General features: G+C 43.3%; 1 protein-coding gene across 17 annotated transcripts in view; it reads right to left on the bottom strand.

Moving 5' to 3' along the window:
• baz2ba (bromodomain adjacent to zinc finger domain, 2Ba) overlaps positions 1–20836 on the bottom strand; it is a 67790-nt gene that overhangs the window by 14625 nt on the left and 32329 nt on the right. For 9 of the 17 annotated variants that reach the window (XM_026164810.1, XM_026164818.1, XM_026164848.1 and 6 more), the window contains exons 3-17: positions 15561–15740; positions 11690–11881; positions 11427–11588; positions 10771–10967; positions 10456–10668; positions 9602–10228; positions 6453–7206; positions 5730–5999; positions 5136–5196; positions 4907–5015; positions 3945–4046; positions 3160–3382; positions 2570–2662; positions 812–873; positions 471–536 (exon numbers count right to left, since the gene is read on the bottom strand). In XM_026164810.1, the coding sequence (XP_026020595.1) occupies positions 471–536; positions 812–873; positions 2570–2662; positions 3160–3382; positions 3945–4046; positions 4907–5015; positions 5136–5196; positions 5730–5999; positions 6453–7206; positions 9602–10228; positions 10456–10668; positions 10771–10967; positions 11427–11588; positions 11690–11881; positions 15561–15738 (3309 nt within the window). In that variant the 5' untranslated portion in view covers positions 15739–15740. The remainder of the gene's footprint in view (positions 1–470; positions 537–811; positions 874–2569; positions 2663–3159; positions 3383–3944; positions 4047–4906; positions 5016–5135; positions 5197–5729; positions 6000–6452; positions 7207–9601; positions 10229–10455; positions 10669–10770; positions 10968–11426; positions 11589–11689; positions 11882–15560; positions 15741–20836) is intronic. The other 8 variants (XM_026164840.1, XM_026164867.1, XM_026164916.1 and 5 more) reach the window with 4 other exon arrangements.

Below are 20836 nucleotides of genomic sequence, written 5' to 3'. Positions count from 1 at the left end.
GTGGCTTGCCAACCGTGTCAACTCAAAATTGATTTAGTCCTGCTAAAACACTTTGAAGCTCCTACAGTATAATTGTGTGGCCCTGCATATGTGTGTGTTTGTGTGAACGTGTCTGCATCCTTGGATGTGTGTTTGTGTGTAGAAAACGGCACCTTTTTTTTTCCCCCCTCGACCCACTTATGCTAAACTGTTACTGTTGTCTGATGAAAAAAAAAAAAAGACTTTTCTGTCCAATTTAAATAAGGTCTGAAGAGGCAGCAACAGCCATTTTAATATTCAACAGCCGTCAACCAAGACCAATTTAGCATTAGTTCCATGTGGAATTATGCCTAAGAAGACGCAACTCCCTCCAATGCATGCTGCTGTTCAGTAATGAGCTTTAGGAAGATTAAAACACTATAGACTGAGGGGCTGTAGCTATCCAGGAATGTTCTGCTTAATCAGAGGTGCTGCTGGATCAGATTCTGTACCTCCAAAATTTGCTGCGCTCTGAGTTCCTTCTCCATCCGAATTTGCTGAATACGCTTGATCTTTTCCTGTAAAAAAAAGAAAAACATAATCTCTTAATATTTTAGACATCCCCAGATAAAATCACTTTCCAACCACTCTATTCCAATTGGGCCGGGCAGAAAGTCACAACAACAAGTTTAGCACTACAAGTAATAATGGTAATTGAAAAGTAAGCTTTAAAGGATCAAAAAATAACAATTCAACATTTCCCGCAGTGCTCACAGGGAGTGTGTGTGTCAGGACACTTAGATAAGGAAAAGACGGGAAAAATGCAGTCAGCACACCCACAAAGAAGACCCACCTGCTGCTTGAGAATCTTGATCTGCTCTTTCTGCTTCCTTCTCTCCTCCGCTGCCATGATAGCTACAAGAGTCAAATCAGTGTTACATCAGTGTCTAGAAAAGTGACCTATAAAAACACGGGCTTCCAACTGTATTCATATCTGAGAGACTCGGAGTTGTTCCGCTTTATTTATTTAAGAGGTCTCGCTGAAATCACAATGTATTTTTTTTAGCAAGGCACGGAGAAATTCAGGGACTAAATTAAAACAGAGTACTGTAAAAATAAGGCCGTGACTCGAAAACAATCGACATGCATAGACGACCTCGCTAAAATGGCACATTTTATTTAGAATCTAAACAACACTTTACATCTATGGCTTTAGGGTACAGCAGGTCTCTCACTATCATGTCTCAATCCTAATTTTCTGGACGCTGACATTTGTGCTTATTTTTGGTTAATTTGTGAACATTCATGCTTCGCTTATGCAGGAAATCTCAGCGACCTCATGATCACTTTTGTAGGTCAGGTCTGATAATTACAGATGATAGCTCAATTCATCATGAATCGCTTAACTCAAAACAACTCATACAGACACATGGCCACACCGACTGAAAGAGTTACAAAAAAACCTCTCAGAGCTCCTGGAAGGAGCTACAGCTACAGCTCATTCCAGTTTGAAAAGTTATTTTCCGCTTTCATTTATTTGCTTGCTGTCTGTAAACATTAAAACTTGGCCCTGGCTCCTTGTACGAGCCTTCTTCGGTCTGTTGTTGTGGTTATTAGCACTGAAGGGAACTAAGGGTGTTAAATATCCCAGCAGCCGATGCTCTCTTCACGCCAGTAATGACCATCCAACTTTTTCATCAAACTCACAGCAGTAAGGTGGATGAAAATGCTGTCTTGTTTAACAAACTGAATGGCACTGTGATTGGCTTTGTTTAATGCTTTTAAGGAGATCTCCACAATCCAATATAGACAGTTTGGGGGATTTATTGTTTATTACTGTTGTCAAGAGACAAACTGGAGCCCAGCTAGTGCCCAGATCGCCCAAGACATTCTGATCCATGAGAGATCAGCAATCATCGCCCCAACCTAGCTAATCAGTATTCAGAATTACCTTTGAACTTGCAGACAGATACATACACATGAAGGAAAACAAGCTGCCTCAGCGGATTTCTAAGCATTTACAATACTGGACTGCATCTGTCAGATATTATGACATTATGTACAAGGTAAATATCAGCGGGCCTAACATGGATCCTTGAGGGACAAATTCATTAACAACTGGCCCCACACAGATACACAGCAGCTACAGGGTACATCCACAGTTAAGTCACAAGTGGCTGGTATTCATGTTTGGGTCACTCGTGTCAGCACATTTACTCGATGGATTTGAGCTGTCTAGTTGGAAAACTTAAATTAAAAAAATCTAAGTGATCTTCGGGATTGGGATCAAAATTGTTTTCCACTGTTTAAATGTTCTGGTGCATTATACATTTCTGAATGTATAACATGTCTAGCTACATCTCTGAATTTAAGCGAGAGCTAAGCAAACAGTCTTGAGATTGGATGCAATAAAGATTAGAGGAGAAAAAAGATTAAAGCTTAAAAAATGATGAAAACAGTTTTGAACCTACATGCAAACAAAGGCTATACAAGCAATATGAGTTCTTGCTGGGCTTTATACTCTGTTGATTTAGATCAAAGTAGTCTGAAGTGACCGACTGACCAATTAAATAACCTCCGCCAGCATGTTTACAGCCCTGTACTCGCTTACCTTGCTGTTTCCGAGCTTCTTTGGCTGCACGTGCCAGCGCCTGCTTTTCCAGTTTTCTCATCAGTTTCATCTGTGCCGCCTGACGGGCTATTTCTGCAAAGTGGAAACAAAAGCGGTGCCGGTGAGAAACCTCTGTAGTTGTACTGGACATATAAATAACTGGGATCGTTCCTAAGGTTTCATTTATAAAGTTTAGCAATTGCAACAATAAACTTAGAGTGATATATTTATCCGTTAGCATTTTTAAAATACTGCAATACATGTCAAATATTTTTTACATAGGTAGGGCTGAAAAATCAGGTTTGCAGGGCTTTGCTAAGCAACACAAAGGCACAAAAACAAGACATGTTAACAATGGTGATTCATCTTGACAAGTAATTGTTGTTAGTATTATTCAGATAAAGTAGGTGGCTCAAACAAAAAAGCCTGACAAAAAAACAGAAGACAGAAAAAACTTGTCCTTGTGCTAAAAAAAAAATATTTGAAACTGTGACCCCTTCGCTGTCGTTAGCTACCCGAATAATAGCTGGTTGATGAATGGCACACACACTTATGACAAACATATTTCAGGGCTCATTTCCTCTGCTAACCTTGAGCCTCTAGTTTGCGCAGAAGTTTGACCTGACTGGGACTAGGGCCCTCAGGCGCCAGTGGATCGCCTACATTAGGGGGTCGTCCCTTCCTTCGTCGGTTACCTTTGGCACCTTCGCCTGCTAACTGGCGCTCCGAATTTGGGGGACGACCCCTTCGGCCTTCCATTGCCAAAATACGAGGTATGACCTCCTCCTCCTTCAACAGGCTCCACTGTAAACCCTGGAAAAAGGGACAGAAAATAAAGTAGAGAAAGAGAGATTGGGAGGGATGTGGAGAGATGCAACAGTGAATGACTTGCCAGCATGAATCAGTTCATGTGACTAAAGGACAATTAAATCATTAGTTGCTAGGCTCTGCATTCAGCAGAGACTGAAAATGATATATCATTACATTTTAAGTGATTCACAATAAAACACAGGCTAAATAGCAGATTAAATAAGAATTCTGTTTCTCTTGCCCCTCAGCACTGCTGTATTTCTATATTAGCACTTCCTCTATTCTGCTTCCAATTAGAAACACACATCCATTTCCTAGTTTATCTCTTTGTGTCACACACTGACATTACATGGAGTATATCAGTGGTCACCTGTGGAAGTAATGTCAGCTGATTATTACATTTCTCCATGCACAGTGCGAGGTCTATGAACTAGGACTACTGAGGGCTTTGGCTGATTCCTACTCATGCCCTGACAGTGACTGCTGCATGAAGCTTTGCCTGCCGCTAGATGAAAAGATGAAGAGGGATCAGGGAAAGAGAGAGAGAGAGATGAAAGGCAGTCACCTGGGGTCCTTCTCTGGCTTCATAGAAGTCACCAACCCTTATCTTTGCACTGAAGCTAAAATTATCACGCGTGATGCCACTTATTCCATTTCTGGATAGATACTACAGAAGAGAAAATAATAATGGCGTTGGTTTAGGCAGAAAAAAAAGGAAAAATGTGAAAATTAGCGACATTGAAAAGCAACTGGGAGGCACTAGATGGAAGGGAGTCTACGGTTACAGTGCATCGGTGCAGTGCTGCTAATCTTTATAAAAGCCAGGGGACAAAAAAAAAAAAAAAAAAAAGAGCAACAGCTCTCAGGAGGGAAAAATGGTTCTGACCTTGGGGTGCACAATTCAGGCCCTTTCTTATTTATCTGTGGCATCGCCAGGCTTTTACTGCCTACTGCCTGCCTGACTAGCAGCGAGTGGATGTTACTGCATGGAGTTTTTTCCTTTTTTGTGTGTGTGTGTGCGCGTGTGTTTGCACGACAACACTCAAAAGGCAGTTCAGACAATCTGTGTGTTTGTGCTTTTGATGAAACAAACAAAGAAGGCCGCAGGTCATATTAAATTGTACAAATGGGGCCAAAGTCGTGCATCCCAACACTAACCATTAATCATTCGGCGGGGAGGGAGAAGGAGAGGTGAAAAAAGTGGCACAAGAAGTGAATCTAAGAATATCATCTGTCACTATTATGGTCACAGAAAGCAGGGAGGGTGGAGGCATGGGGTGGGGGTTTGGAGGGACAGCTGGAGCAGTAGCATAGATAATATAGAACAAATCCTGATACATAAGCATTTCTTTGAGCAATGTGGATGAGCGGTTTTGCTGTTATTAGAGGGGGGAAAAAATCCTTCCGTGATAAATCATAAACCATCCCGCAGTAGTCGCTGTTACAAACAAAACTGCTCATCTTTTTGCCCAAAAGAATCTGTATCACGGATTCAAAGCGTGCTGTGAGGCCATGAGGCCCAGGTACCTTCATCACATCTGGGTACTGCCTCAGTTTCTTGCCACAAGGGGCATAGTAGGCCACCTCGCCCTGCGGCCGTCCAGCCACCGATTTGATTCTAGTTTCCCTCCGCCACCTAGGTTTGGGAGACGGAATAAATAACACTATGTTAACAAAAACAAAAAAATGAGTACATCTGTGGCTGAAGCAAAATGTAACCCGAGTGTGTTTGTTGAAATCTGTCACTTATACGTACCCTAACTCCAGAGGTATCATCAACTCCTTCTCATCCATCACCCTCTTCCGCTTTCCTAAACCTGTGGAGAGATGGTTTAAGTTCAGATTTCCTTAACTTAAGAAATTTACTAACACCATGTCTATGGTATATATATTTACACACATTCATAAGTGTGAGCACAAAACACACATAAGAGAAAATGTCACTTAGAGTAGATGACTGGAAATGTCTGCTTGAAATATTTCTGGCAAGCTGCACTTATATCCTATTTCCTCTGATCTGGGTAATCTCTTTGCATTGAAAAAGGCAGAAATCAACCTTGTTGCTGTACCAAACAAGTTGTCGAGGCTCTCGAGCATGGCCCTGCAGGACCTCAGAGCTCTGGGTAAGCTAAGACAACCAACTGCTTTCTTCCTGCCTTCCTAAATGTAACAATCACTTCATATGAGGCTGATGGGAATATACTCCCTCTGGGAAAAATAATTTACTCCAGCAGCATACTACAGTGTTGTTTGTGAGACTGAAAAGATCCAGCAAGAGAGAGCCTACTAAAACTCATCCTTCACCTCTTGCATTAATACTTTTCCCAATGCAGCATTTTGAATACATTACCTAACGGAGAGGCTAGGCTGCAGGAGGAAGAGCCTGGAGAGCTGTGATAGGCCAAGGCACTGGAGCTGGTGGCAATGGTGGGAGTCTTGATGACCTGGAGGTTGAGTGGTGAGCAGCTGGTGGTGGTGTGATTCATTGAGGTGTTCAGTAGTTCTGGGCCTTTGGTTAGCCTGTGGGGAGTCATCTCCTTCTTAGATGATCCAGATGGCAGCAGCTTTAACTCCTTCACCTTCTTCCCAGAGATGTCACTGTCCGAGTTGGTGTCAGACTCTGAAATTGGACACAAGTGTGCAAAGAGAGGTGAGGAGTTAAAAAACAGAGAGGCATCAATTCACCAAAGTGGATTAGCATTTAATATCTTTTTTTAATGACTGGGTTTTTTTTATTTTCTTAACTGCACAGACATAACCAATTATTTGATTAGTTCATCTGCCAAAACAAATTAAACAAGTTATTTTTTTTGTTCAAGCAAAAATGCACACTATTTAAGAATCACAGCTTCTGAGCTGTGAGATTTTAACACTTTTCTTTGTCCTATATGATAGTAACTTCAGCTTGACCTGGGTTTCCTCTCCAGCACTGGTATTAAACTTACTGACTAATCTAAATAATTAGAAGAGTAATCCGTAATTAATATAATGGTTAGCTGTCAGCCCTGATTTTTATCTTTAGCTCCTTTTTTTAATTATGAAAGTTACATTCACTGCCGTAGAAGGTACCAACCTGACAGACTATCATCTGAGTCCTCTTCATCCTCTTCCTCCTCAAGATCATCATCCTCCTCATCATCATCATCTCCTGAGTCATCAGATTCCTTGTTGGCTGGGAGCCCAGCTGTGGGGTTACATGTCCCAGGGATCCCCACTCCAGGAATTCCAACTCCAGGGATACTAACTCCAGGAATCCCAATCCCGGACTCTCCTCCTCGAAACAGATCTACTAGAGACTGCACCAGATGGTTCTGAGAGAAGCCCTTCCAGGCAGCTAAAGGGTCTGCTTGTCCCTGTCCCTGTCCTAGCCCTGGTGTCTGTCCCTTCCCCTTGGCGGTCTTGTTCTTTCTGGATCCATGGCCTGTTGTAGCATGGGGTGAGGTAGTGGAGGGCTGTGACGGAGGCCCAGCCTGGCCGGCTGCCTGGGTCCTGTTTGCCCCTGTGCTCAGATTGACAGGCATCGACCCAGCATCAGTGTCACGCTGAGGGGACTTGCTTTGAGAGGCAGAGTCTTTGCGAGGTTTGGAGATGAGGGCCAAAGGTGCGTCCTGAGTGGTGCTTTGGATGACTCCATTTGGGTGATGGGGTTCAGGGAGCCCCAGCAGGGCACTTGAGAGGAAGAGGTTGGAGTGATTGTTCTGGGGTGGAGGAGGCGGGACGAGTGGCAATGGCGATGAAGACAGAGATGTCCTCTTGGGAGATTTGTTTGGCCCCTGCTGCTGCTTCTTTAGCTCAGCTGGGAACGTCTGCCCTTGGGACATGAGAGTCTGGGAACAGAGGAGGAGGAGAGAGGCAGAGAACAAGGAGAGGTATGGAGTCAGAGGGAGGGACAGAGAGGGAAACAGAATGGGAACAACAAAGAAAGGTTAGGGAAAAAAACAGAAAAGAAATGGGACAAAGTAGAGTTGCTTTAGCTGTCAGTTCACATCACTGCTGATTGTTTGAGCAGGTGACAAAACTACAATGCTGAACACTGGTACAGTTAACTGTGTCTAAGCTTCTTTTAGGGAAACAAAAAGAACATAAATGCAATATCCAAAGGCATTGTTCTCGGCCAAGTTTACAGAAAAGAGACACTGTGTATCTCTCTAAAATTGTAATTACTTGTCTGCACATTTGAAAAGCTCCATCATCATTATCACCATACAGCTAGACATGTTTGCCTTTTGTTTTGGCTTGTTTTTTTTATTTTTATTTTTTATTTTTTTCATAGCGAGGACCAGCTTGGCTCAATCGGTGTTTAAGCAAAGGCAGGTTAGACTTTAATGTTGCACTTTCAACTGGATGTGATATGAAGTGAAACAAATCAATTTCACAGACCATGAAATACAGTAACAGTGCTGAAAACCACAGGGGGAATTCGGCTTGCTGTAAACTTCTCTATACTGGTAAAAACAAAAAGGGAAATGAATACGCTGATCCCAATAAGTTTAGCTTATTGATCACGGTGCTGTCGTTCATATTTCATCTGGAGAAATCGAATTTGTGAAGTGAAAAGTACAAATGTCAAATGTCAATTTTTACAGCATTTCATCTGAAATCGGGAAACTCATAAATAATACAGTGGAATCCGTGCACAAGCAATGGTTGCCTCAGGAAAGTAACAAGACTAAAGGCATTATCTGTGTCATCTCTACAGGAGTATGCTAAACGTACCCAATGCAAATTAGTCAGAAAATTCTGAAAAATCTGATTTAAAAATTTTAAAGTTTAAAATTTTAAAAAGTCAATGTTCATAAAAGAGGAGATTTTAACTTAATAAAGCATGCTTGGCCAGCATCCACTGCAAACTACTGGCTGCGGAAGTGATCATCAAATAAACCAACACACTATGAAAGCTGGAAGGAAATCTTTATCAACATACGTGCTAACTTAAACTGAAAGGTCTCCTGTGCTTTTACTATAACACTGTAGGATAACAGTAAAACTCCTGCATAAAAAATGTTTTGAATACTTCTGATGGTCAGTATAACTGGCAATTACCCCTTTGTACAAATATCATGATTCACAGTAGCAGCGATGACAATAAAGTTTGATGCAAGCATTTTTTCCTCTCGCCACATCATAAGAGAAACTCGTGACATTCGCACAAAAGATAAAAAAGAAACTTCTGGGTAATAACACGAAATAATTGGAAAAACTAGCATAAAGCTACCATAAAGCAAACACTTTGTGCTAGGGTCTACTTAAAAGAAACTCACATATATTCCAAAAGATATTCCACTATTTGGTGTTTTGCACATGTCAGCCCCAAAATCCTTAGAGTTATTCATTTCGATTGAGATCTAGTGACTGTCAAGATCACAGCATATAATTTCACATCATTTTCATACTCTTCAAACCATTCGGTGATGCCTTCTGTCCCATCGAGTGAGAATTGCCATCCTATTCAATTTGTTTTAATGATAGGATAAAGATAACCACTCACAGCAACTTTGTATTGACTCACAGTGACCTTGACGTGCCCTCTAGAAGGACAAGTGGACCACAGTGCCAGCAAAAACCTTCATACCATAAGAGGCTGAACAGATTCCCTTACTGCACAGAATCAATCCCCGTTTTTTTGTTTTCCTTTAATTTGTCACATTTGTATCCAGATAGCTTAGATGTTTAGTTGTTGTTCTATGACAATCCCAGTGCAAAAGTAAAAAGAGAAAAAGAAAAAAAGTAATGCATCTACTATACAAAACAAAGATGCTGACTGATGTCCATTTGCAGCTGTGAGATTCAGCTCCAGGCCATGTTAATTTTGATGAGGCTGTTTGGCACTTGTTTCCCTTTGATATAAAATCCCAGACTGGTATGTAAGAGAAACTGTAACAGTTATGATTTTCTTTTTAATTGACTGCGCAGCTACACTAACAGATCTGTAGCCGTCTGGAAGCTGTTTGGATTCTGTCTTAAAAAAAATTTGAAAACAGCCACCAGATTTTTTTAAAAAAAGAGAGAGAGAGGCTGATTATGGTATGGTAATGATGAGGGAAAAGAGATAAACAGAACTGCAGATCTGACTGCGTACTCAGCTCCACTGAATAATGTCATTATTGTCAATTTGTTATTAGTAACTTTGATCAGTAAAGCGGAGTGTGAAGCAATATTTTTCTCACAGGATACTGTGTGCGTAAATGACATTATTTAACTGATGTTATCAGGCAGGCTTACCTGTCGCAGCCTGAACTCATTGATCTGCGCTAGTGAAGCTTCCAAAAGTTTCCTTTTGTTGGATTTGGCGGTGCCAGAGACAGAGTGCTTTGGTGGCTTCAGTGAGGACTTCTGGGAGCTTGTTAAAGATGAGGTCAAACCAAAAGGTTTTGGGGAGGTAGGCATCGGGAGAGTCGAGCGGGGTGGAGAGGGAACTGAGAGAGGCTTAGGGGAGGAGCAGAGGGAGAGGGGAAGGTGCGGAGGGGAGTTGGAGGGCAGCAGCTTGGGAGGTTTGGGCGAAGCGGTGCTGGACGGTGCCTTTGGAGATGTGGTGAGAGCTATGGGGGAGGAAGACGGTGACGACTCCCTGCGGGGTTGAGTGAGGAGTGCCAGGGGCTTTGAGTTGGCAGCCAGGCCAGTGGACTGGATCACACTAAAGTGTTGCTGTGGTCCCTCTGTCCGGGACCTGGAGCTGTGAAGAGCCAGCGGTGAGGTTTGGGACAAGGCGGGAGGAGAGACAGAGCAGGGTAAGGGCACAAGGGTCGGGGGATTGGAGGGGACCTTTTGGGCCTGGGTGCCTTTCTTTCTGTTGGCATCCCCAGAGAGTGGTCTGTCATTCTTTGCAGTTCCAGTGCTGGGTATCAAAACCTGGTGCGGGCATGAAATAAAGAACTGTTTGAACAAAGGCTTTCTCTGTGGTATGTGATAATTTATTTTAATTCATTCAACATTGTGGGCACTATTTTAGTGAATGAAAGCACTGCGCACCAAGTGCAGTCAAGTGCACCATGTGGAGCAGCTGAGGGCGCAGTGGCCTCCTTCTTTTCACCTTCACTTTCCTAATGTTTTTACTCATTTTAACTTTTCCTCTTTACCTTTGTTTTCTTCTTTGTCCGCTTCTCTGTGTCAGACAGTTCGCTGCGTTTGTCCTCCTCTTCGTCGTCCTCGTCATCGTCATCATCGTCTTCATCATCCTCTGCTAGGTCTTCCAGATCACTGCTGAGGGACCCATCACTTGAGCTGTCTGATGATGTGCCTGATTCACTATTGCTCACCACAGAAGTGTCAGCTGTCTTCTTCCTTGGTTTCTGAATTGAGAAAAAAAACAAAACATTGTAAAAATCAGCTTCACTATGCAACACAAACTGGCTTATTTCAAATTAAGGAGTAATTTTGATCTCAGCACTGACCTTCTCTTTAGGTTTCTGAGTCGTCTTTTCCACCATCTCTGTGGGATTGTTCTGAGGGCTGCGACGCTGGCTATTAGCAGGATCTGAATTTTTGGTTGGCTTGGTTGGTGCCTGAACAGGAGCTGGACTCGCAGAAAAGCTCCCTGATTGTGTGACAGGAGGGCAGGCCCCGCTTCCATTCACTGCACCATTCACCCCTAGAAACACAAATTCTGCTGTATTACTAATCAGCTTCATCTCTCCTAAGAACTTTCCAACAAGCGATAATGGAATATGTGGAACTAACAGCAGATTGAAATAAGGCTAATAAAAATATTGATTTATACATGTATCTCATCTAACATGCGAGCTGTGCGAGGCACAAGCCCAACACGAGTGGTTTACATAATAAAAGATAAATTAAAAGATACTGTGAAATTAAAAGAGTGCCAGAAACAGAGATTACGAGAGCGAACATGAGGGAAAGAGCGGGGAGATAGAGGTTAACAGAATCACTAAGTGAGGACTGAAAGTCATTAAATCTGGCTCGAAAAAGAGAAATCTCATCATAGGGCAAAGTGGATTTAGGTTGTGGAGGAAGATGCACAGATAGTGATTATGGGAGGGTTAGGGGGAAGACTGAGCAATGAAAATAAGCTCCCAGGACAGCGCTGTACCTTTAGGTGCAGCATGGCTATTCTTGCCGGGCATCCTGATCGGAACAGGACTGGCGCTGTGATTGGACTGAATGTGAGGGGCGAAGAATGGGGGAAAGCCGATGAAAGAGGGGAGAAAGGCAGCAGCTCCCCGTCCATGGGCTTCGGCAGCTCGCCACCACTCTGTCGGGTCAGAAAGTAGAGGAGAGGAGACGAGAGGAGAAGATTAAAGGTATAGTCCCCTTAACCAACTGCTACCCACAATTCAAATGTCATCCTCTTACCAGAGAGGGCTCCTAGTTGGGGATGGGCAGCCAGAGCAGCTGACATGCCTAGAGAGCCCAGGCCTCCAAACTCCGGCCTGCCTGCTCCGGCAGTGTAGAGGGCTCCAAATGCTGGGTGGTTGACCAGAGGGAAGGCACTTGACAATGTGGAGCCAATGAAGGGCTGCTCTCCTGCTGCTCCAAACAGACGGCCTAAGATAGATCCGAACCAAGAAGGACATGTCCAAATGTTTTAAAGTACACTACAAAAGGGTGTGGATAAGAGCTCAGTGGCACAGTGAAACAAAGCAACAGGTGCAGAAATGTTTTCACCATTTGATCTAATTTTAAGTTAAAGATTGACATGTTCCCTTTACCAGAAACTGTCCTGTAAAAGGAGAAATGATGCACTTCCGCCAGATCTTCAGATGTTAAAATAAAACAAAGTAAGTAAACAGCTGTTAAGAGGACAAGTTGCTAATTCGTTACGGGTATTATTCTGTTCCTGATAGCTGATAGTATTAAACAGCTTTTTAAAGCAGTTGTTTCAGTTTGAGATAGTGACAAACAACTCCTATACGACAGGATTAAAAGATGAATTCCACGCAGGAGAATAAATTTTGCTTTGAAGTGACAAAAATGCTTAGGACTAAATTTTTCTACTTGTACATATTTAATACTTTGTGTTACGTAAAGTTCAATTTTGACATTACTGCACAGCTGGTTTGACAGTTATTTATTACACCTTACTGCCCTACTGTTAGCTCTGTGTATGTTTATTTGCACAGACTGAGAAGACTATTCTCAATTACATCTCTGAGCTCTTGATGTAGGAATCGACAGAGTGTAAAAACTAGATTTAAACAGCTTTTGAAGATGTCGCTTCTTATCCACCTGACTATAGAGGAATTAAATACAGAACAACTGCCTTCTGAGTGTGTGGAAGAATTAACTTCAAGTTTTGCTTTCACAAAGTGCTCGTTGCACCTAAATTTAAACAGCAGCCGTACTGTTTCTGAGCCTGACACACCAGCACTTCAATGTGACTCTCACGCATATACCATGAAACATGCACATTTAGATTACAGACCATGCTGTCATAATCCTATTCTGGCATAGAGCCACTTGTTTATAGCAATTTTTTTTTTTTGGTTTAAAATGACTATCAGAATATGTCACACGGTAACAAAGACTGGATAGTCCCGGTGAGAGAAAGAGGAGCATGCATACGGTGTAAAAAGCTAACCTCCTTCTATTCTTTTGGCATTCAATTTCAGCAGAGAAGAATACTTCATCAACATCATCATCGTCTAGCGTTTTCCTGAGCACAATCATTTCTGGCAGGGGCGACTGCCACGTATTACCTCCTCCCAGAGTCAGATGCAATTTGGTGTGAGCATATTTCATGCAAATTCAATTTCTATTCCAGAAAAGGAGAGCAAGTCTGCTTGATGCCTCTGCATAAGCCAGGCAATACACATGCAAAAAAAAGAAAGAAAGAAAAAAAGGAAGAAAAAGTGATGACTGAAGAAAAGGAAAGTGTTGTGCACAGTGCGGATGAAAATGTCAAACTACTATACACATGCACACAGAAATGTAAAGCAGAGTGACACGGAAGAGGAGTGTTTTCAGAGCTAATGCAGTACATGGTCTATTAGTATGGCCAGTTACATGTGCTTTATAGCACAAAAAAAACAAAACAAAACACTGGAGAAGACTATGAAATGAGTGTGAATCAAATTGTTTGCGCGTATGTGGCCATACCAGGAGAGCTGGCAGGATGAGAGTATAGCCCTTTGTGTTGGTGCCAAGGCCCTTCTCTGCCACAAGACAGCAAAATCTGCCTTTTGAATGGCATTAGAATATGCTGAATATGTAGAGCCCGCCTTGCCAGTGTCAGCTAGTGGATACGAAGATAAACGACTGCAATGCAACCCCCAGAAAGGCCAGCCACAGCATTCGCTTATGCCTGGGGTGCCCACCTCTCTTGCCCCCCCTCCTCCCCCGCACACCCCCTTCTTTTCTAGGCAACACAAAGTGACATCTGCAAATGCCTTTTCAATATTAATGCGGGCTTCCAGAAGGCGAATAATTAAATCTAAAAATTTGAATCGAGAAAGAGGCACGGGAAAGACATACCTTGGATTACCTACTCGCTCTTCCTCACCCCCCCCCTTTCTCCCCCCCCCCCCCCCTCCCCCACTCCCTCGCCCTCTTTCTCATTCTGTTTCAATCCTTCCTCCACTCTGACAAACTGCACCGCCTGCTTTTTTCATGTTTGGATGCTGCCGAAGGGGGATTAATTTGTTGTTTGTTGCAGTCAATCAAATTTCCACAGACAGATTTAAGTTAATTGCATCCGTGAGTTGATCCCAGAAGGAGAGAGTGCTACAAGCGCAGATCAGCTTTTATTCTCCAAGTGATATCCTCATCAATGACACATGCACACACACATAAACAGGAGTCCATGTATTTCTTTTTTTTTTTTCTTTAACTTTTTCATGCGTTCCTAAGATTCTTTTTCGTAAGTGTTTTTGGCACACAGGCAAAGGACAATGAATCGATGCCCGCACAGTCTGTGATGATTCTATATCGGTATTAACATATATTTATACCGATGGTATCTGCTCACAATATACACTTGACATGTTCTTGCTGTTCTGCATGAGAATGTTTTTGCTTTTAATTGTGATTCAAGTTGCTTTACTCCACTACAAGTTTGAGCTAAAGCGCGCACACACTGAACAAGGCGCTGTGTGTGAAATGAAGACGAACTGCTTGCTTGATTTCCCACAAAGCACAGCAAAAGTTCAGAGCTAACAGTCTGCCTCTCAGCATTTCATTTGATGCTCAGTCCAAAATCGCTTATCTAGAAAATCTGAGCACGCGTAATGGCACACAGGGATAAGAGGGATTTATAATGCATAAGAAGGAGACACTCCTAATGGCTTCTTCTTTGGGGCAACATTGAGGATATGGAGGACAAAACAACAGGCTTCATTTTCTATCCTCTCTACTTCTTCCTTTTCTCGTAACAGAGAGAAAACACGACAATCATGGAGAAAGCTAGATATCCTATTCCCTACTCAGTGCGATGGTGGTTTTGTTTGTGCGTGTGTTTGTGTGTGTGTGTGTGTGTGTGTGTACATAACAGGCCTACGAAAAAAAACAGCAAAAACAGCAAGACATTAAGAGATGAGGAAAACGAAAGTATGAGCAAATGATTCACTCTCACACAAGGGATATTTGAAAAACACAATGAGATACAACAGATACACACACTCACACCATATATACACACTCCTCTTTGCCTAATGGCTTTGACCAATACATAGAAAGGCGGCTGGATGCTGGACAGGGATGACTAGACACTGAGTGGCTAACAAATGTTAAATCATGCAGGCAGAGGCTCTTTCTCTCTCTCTTTCTCACACACAGACACACACATACACACATGCATCCATGCACAGTGGCGTGCTGAGCCTGACTCCGAGGCAGCTGGAGCCAGAGAGCTGAAGGTTGTCAGGAGACATGGCGAAGCATGTGTGTGTTTCTCACACAAAAGAGCCCCCTAATTGTTTGGGATTCATTAATGCAGCAGCTTTTCAATTGCAACCCAAGCTGTCAGGAAAAAAAAAGAGAAATCCATGTAACTGGAAGAGAGGTGTATTCACACCGGCTGCAAAATAACTGTGTAATTAACACTGGAAAAAACTCATTTTTCATGGTAAAGAAATGAGAAAGATTCTGAATGCTATCGAGACATGAAGGCGGCCATATTTCGGGGCATCTTGTTATGGTTATGTGAAAACTGTTTGCACCGTGTGTTGGTATTTTTCCTCCTCTGTACGCACGGTTTCAGAGACAGAAGATTGACACAATTGTTTCTTACCAGAGGCGCTGAGGGTGGATCCCAGTGCTGAGGGGCTCGGGGCCAGGCTGCTCTTAGAGTGCGGAGCAGGTGATGACGAAGAGGAAGAAGAAGAGGATGAGGAAGAGGCCGCAGGGGAGGAGGTGCGAGCAGCAGACAGGGTGGGCGCAGGGGAGACCAGCCGCTCTCCAGACTCCATATCTGTCAAACACAATCCAATCAGCAGGGTTACAATAGGAAAGAACACCCACCCGTACACTGACAAACACACACTTAAATGCGTACACACAACTGCATACTGTGCCCCTCTCCAACACACACATTCGAGCACGCCCATGCACAAGCAACCACACACACACACACCTCCTGACACTTTTCCTTTCACATCTCACTTCCCCTGAACAATATTTCCATTTAGCCATGCTCACTGGCTCCCAGCCTCTATTGATTCAATATGGGGTAGGACGGAGGATGACATGTTTAAGGACTCTGATAAGGGACAACAAAGCAGGTTTCACATTTTGATGCAGGAACATGCCCCTGCTGAGAATCTGTTCCACAGCGGGACGGCCACTTTTTACAAGAAACTTGCTCTGGTGAGTTTGAAGTGGGACAGTTGAAATGACAAAGGTTAGGCAAAATGTCAAACACAACATAGACGAATAACATATTTGTCACTTTTCCTGTCACTCGCGGGGACTCAGAAGTGTGTGCAAACTCACACATGTCTGTACCTGCGTTTTACAAACAGGATCCCTTTACACATCCCTGATAAAAAAAATTTTTAAAAGTCATTCAAATTAAAAGAGCTCTTTGAGGCCTTTAAAGACAGCATTACTCTCTGCCTCCTTTCACTTGGAACCAGAACTAAATGGATAGGCTTTTAGATGATTGGTGCATTAACCAACACGGTAGCTTTTTTCCCATTATCGGTTTCACAGAGTTACCATGCCAGCCATTATCAACCAACCAACAACACAAACCCTCACAAGAAACATTTGGCCATTCTGCAGTCAAATATTTTACTTACATTATTCAGCTCTAATCCCCTTTTGCTTACAACTGAGAACACAATGTGGCTATGCCCACACAACCGCTGACTTGTGGAGGCAAACAAATATAAAACACACACATTGACACACACACACACACGTTCACACATTACAGCCCCCACTGCAGACAGACACACACATACACAAAAATCACCTCCCCTGTCTATCACATCAACCTGACTCTTTTTCTCTCTTCTCTTTTTCCATATCCCTCTGCCTGACACTAATCCAGGACTGAAAATCCCCTTCAAAAGCACAGTTTGCAGATTGTGTTTTACAGGCAGGCTTTGTTATTGTGTCATTACACATAAACAGTCTCTGCCTCCATCTCTCTTTCCCTCTCTCTTTCGCCTTCTCTCTCGCTCCTGCCACCCCTCCGCCACCCTCCCTCCCTCCCTCTCTCCTCTGCAGTGGGAGCAGAGCCACTGATTAAATCTCTGAGACAAAAGCTGCTATCCTCTGAATATCAAGTATCAGCCTTTCGCCAGGAGCAACACTGACAAGAGAGAGAGAGAGAGAGCGAGAGAGACGCGGATGACAAGAAAACCTGCTGCAGTCCACGGGGAGGAGGCTGGTGTGCCATCGGACTTGGGCAGCCATCCCCGCCACTGCTGCAGTGAAAAAGAGGTTGGCTGTGCAAATAAGAGCAAGGTCAAAGGTCCTTCGAATTGTATCTCACGCGAGGTGACAGGATGTGGGTTAAAGAGACAAATTATCAACCTAAACGGGCAGTGAATGAATGTTACATGTTAGTTACAAGAATACGTTTCCAGCTGAGTGAAGATGGGGAGTTTATCCTAATTTCAAACCCACCCCACCCGCACCAAAAGAAACTGTTACCTCTGTGCCACACTTTGTTGCATGAATGGCTGTCACACTCTATGCTCCTTCACTCTGGCTGTCACCTTTTAAATGTCAGGTCAGGGTGTAAAGAAAAAAAATGGAAAAAGGATTCTTTCACAAGATTTAAAGAAAAAGTGACTTTTCTGTATTTGCGTCTGGCCAAAAAAAAAAAAAAAAAAAGCAAGTATCATCAAAAGTGTTGTGAAAATGGAGAGGAGCTGTGGCCCTTCATAATTATCATAATGCACATGAAAACAAAAGGCTTGTGTCTCGGAGGACGATCAGGCTTACGTGGTGTCAGCTGGTAAGTGAAGCGGATCATTTCCCTACCTTTTCACAGGAAGGGAGAAACATAGACAGAGGGAGGAAAAGAGAGTTTGAGAGATGGAGAAGGAAAAAGGAATAAGCAAGACAATATACTCTGATTTTGTTGTGGGGTGTAGAGGGGGTATGGGGGGAGGTGGGAAAGGCAGAAGAAAGGGAAAGAGTGGAGAAGATGAAAGGACAGCCTGTAAACCATTTCTGTCGTTTCTCAATATCTGCACTTAATGCCTCGCCTTGTCAAAACGTGATGATGTGAACAGAATTGATTTCCCCCCCTAACAAACAACAAAAAAGCAATCCCTTCTTTGCAGAGGTGTAAAGCAGAGCTACCCTCCCCCTCATCTCCTCTCATCTCTCACAATCTCTCAAAGGGCCTCTTCCTGGGATGAGAGACGGAAAGAGAGAGAGAGAAAGGACAGCGGGGGGAAAGAAACGACTGCGGGGCGAGTCCATCTTCCTCTGACAACTACAAACTGATCACTTAGAGCAATTAAATCTAATAACAATAATAAGATTGGGCTCAGCAATGTACCACCAAATGCACAGCAACAACAATGATTGCAACAATAATGGAGCGCCAAGGTATTTAAGGATCCAATCCTGACTTAATTATGAGAAATTAAAATGGATTTAGCATCAGAATTAGCTTGATTTTATAGGTAATTAACGGCACACCACAGTGGCGGTATAAGGCAAGCGTTATAATCTCCGTGAACGGCTAAATCAATTTGACTTGAACAACACCAACCAATCAACAGAGAACGCCGCAACCAGAAACAGCAGGTCTCGCAGATGCAAGGAGAGGGAGAATTTATGCTAATAGCTGAACTATGATTTATAAGATGTGTTCCAGCACCGGATTCGCAGTCACGTCCACAAATACAACACAGCACCCAGCTGTCAACGCATGCGGCTAATAGTGGTTAGACGCAGCGGCCCTTCAGGAGATAGTGTAGCTATAAACAGCTCTGCAGTTTTATGATTGCACTTGGCCTTCATATAGGAGCCTTCACACGTCAGTGTGATCTGAAAGGAGGGCGGAATAGCATAAAGGAGAGATAGTGTGAGTGCATTTGGTGGCCCGTGCTGCTCGGTATCGCGGCCTTACATCATGCATTTGTTTTGTGGTGTTGTGTGTCTGTGCTGCGTGTATGTAGCGGTGCTCTGTTACACATGCGGCGGTTTAACAAAAGACTCCCAATGCATGTGCCTATGGAAGTGTTTGTGGGCACGTATGTGTGTGAGTGTGTGTGTGTCGCATCTTCAAACTATTCAACCTCCTGTGTATGTGTGTCTCCTGCCCCTTTTCTCCTCACCCCTTCAATGCACACACAAAACACACACATACGCATACACACAGTAACAGATGGCTGATACTAACTGAGATAATCCGCCAACAGAGTCATCAGCATGGATCAGTGGTAATCAGAGTGTGGACACAATGTCTCTTCTCCAGCCGTAATGGAAGGAGCGCCTGGCGCAAGAGAAGGGAAATGCATTATTCCCCATGATGCCCTGACCTCATTCAAAGACACACACAGCGGCTCCCAGCTCCCTTTCTTTTTTCTCCTCACCATAGACAACAAAGAGTATATCATCGCTGCTTCTACAACATTCACTCTCCCCTCCAGATCTCTCGCTCCCTACCTTTTATTGTGATGTGCAACTGTGTCTAAAGCAGACCTCTGTGTTCAGTCAGCCAAAAAAAAGAAAGAAAAAATGTCAACATAGCAAGTGTGTCATGATGAAGGTTGTTGGTAACAAAAAGGATTGGAGTGAGTAATCATCAGTTTTACAGTGTTATTTTTTCCTATTATTGCTCAAAACAACCATACTGACTTATCGCATAGCCAGTCAAAGTCTTTCTGAGAATTAATAATGCTTGTTATAAGTCTAATATCAAGACACGTTGGTTATCAGGTAGGGGGAAAACGGCCAGTAAGTAAGTGGTGAATCACTCACTCCAAAAGGCATAGCACACACAAAGCAGTACTTTCTGTTGCGCTAGTGTTCGCCAAAGTGAGATCATTGACACTGTCTGAATCAGCAACAAGATCTCTTATTTCTGATCTTGTGAAGCTGCTGTTCAGCCTCACTGCTTGAACTTCCCATCTGTCCGTGTGTTCCTATAGGTTCGTGTGGGTGTATGTTTTTGTAGGCACGACATGTTCGTATGGATGTGGATGCCTGCGCTTTGCATGCTTGTTGGCAATGAATGCTGACCGAATGCACGCACAAGCTTGCTTGACCCCATTTCTCCTCCCTTTGCTCTCCCCCACCACCACCCCTCCCCTTCCTTCTCCGCATACATACCATCAGCCAGGAAATGACATAATCAGGGATCTTGGCAAAAAAAAAAAAAAAAAGTGACAACCTTTGTCCCATGTCAAACATCAACTCAGAGAACATTTAAAGAGACAGTGTGTACTCTGTTACATCATGGTTTAGCACTGATTGTGTGGCTTTATTAATCAGCTAATTGTTATAGCTCTATTTTACTTGGAGTGTTTTATCACTGAGACACTCCATTACACACACTTTTTTTTCTTTTTTAATTAATGAAGTACAAAAAGTAAAGAACACTGAATAACTGAATAATCATATTAAACTGGTTTTGCACAAAAACTGCATAACTGCATGGTGAACTCACAGAGCATTGTGCCAATGCCTGAAAGGGAGTACAAAGAGACAGCATGCCCCAGTGTGGCCTGTCTAGGTGACAACAACTAGAGTGACTCAGACCCCTCCCTCGGCACCACTCCTGCCCAGTGACAGATGGCAGAGCGGGGCATGTAGGGGATGGGCACCATCTCTCACCCTTCCTCAGCTAGCCTTGGCAGTGGTGCTGGCCACAGGTCTTATTACAGCCACACCACTGCCTGCCTGCTTTCATGTAACACTGAAGCTTACCACGCTAGAGCTGCTTACTGCCTGCCAGGTAAAAAAGGTAATGATATGGTCCTGTGTGTAACAAATGGTAGAGTGTGGCGTGTGACAGAAGAGTTTCCAGACTTAGTATTTACCAGGCCCTGGTGTAACCTCTACACATACGCGCATCCATGCAGTGGTAAGAGGCTT

This window comes from Astatotilapia calliptera, chromosome 1 (assembly GCF_900246225.1).
Source record: "Astatotilapia calliptera chromosome 1, fAstCal1.2, whole genome shotgun sequence".
Classification (NCBI taxonomy): domain Eukaryota; kingdom Metazoa; phylum Chordata; class Actinopteri; order Cichliformes; family Cichlidae; genus Astatotilapia; species Astatotilapia calliptera.
This window is presented reverse-complemented; position numbering and strand designations above follow the sequence as displayed.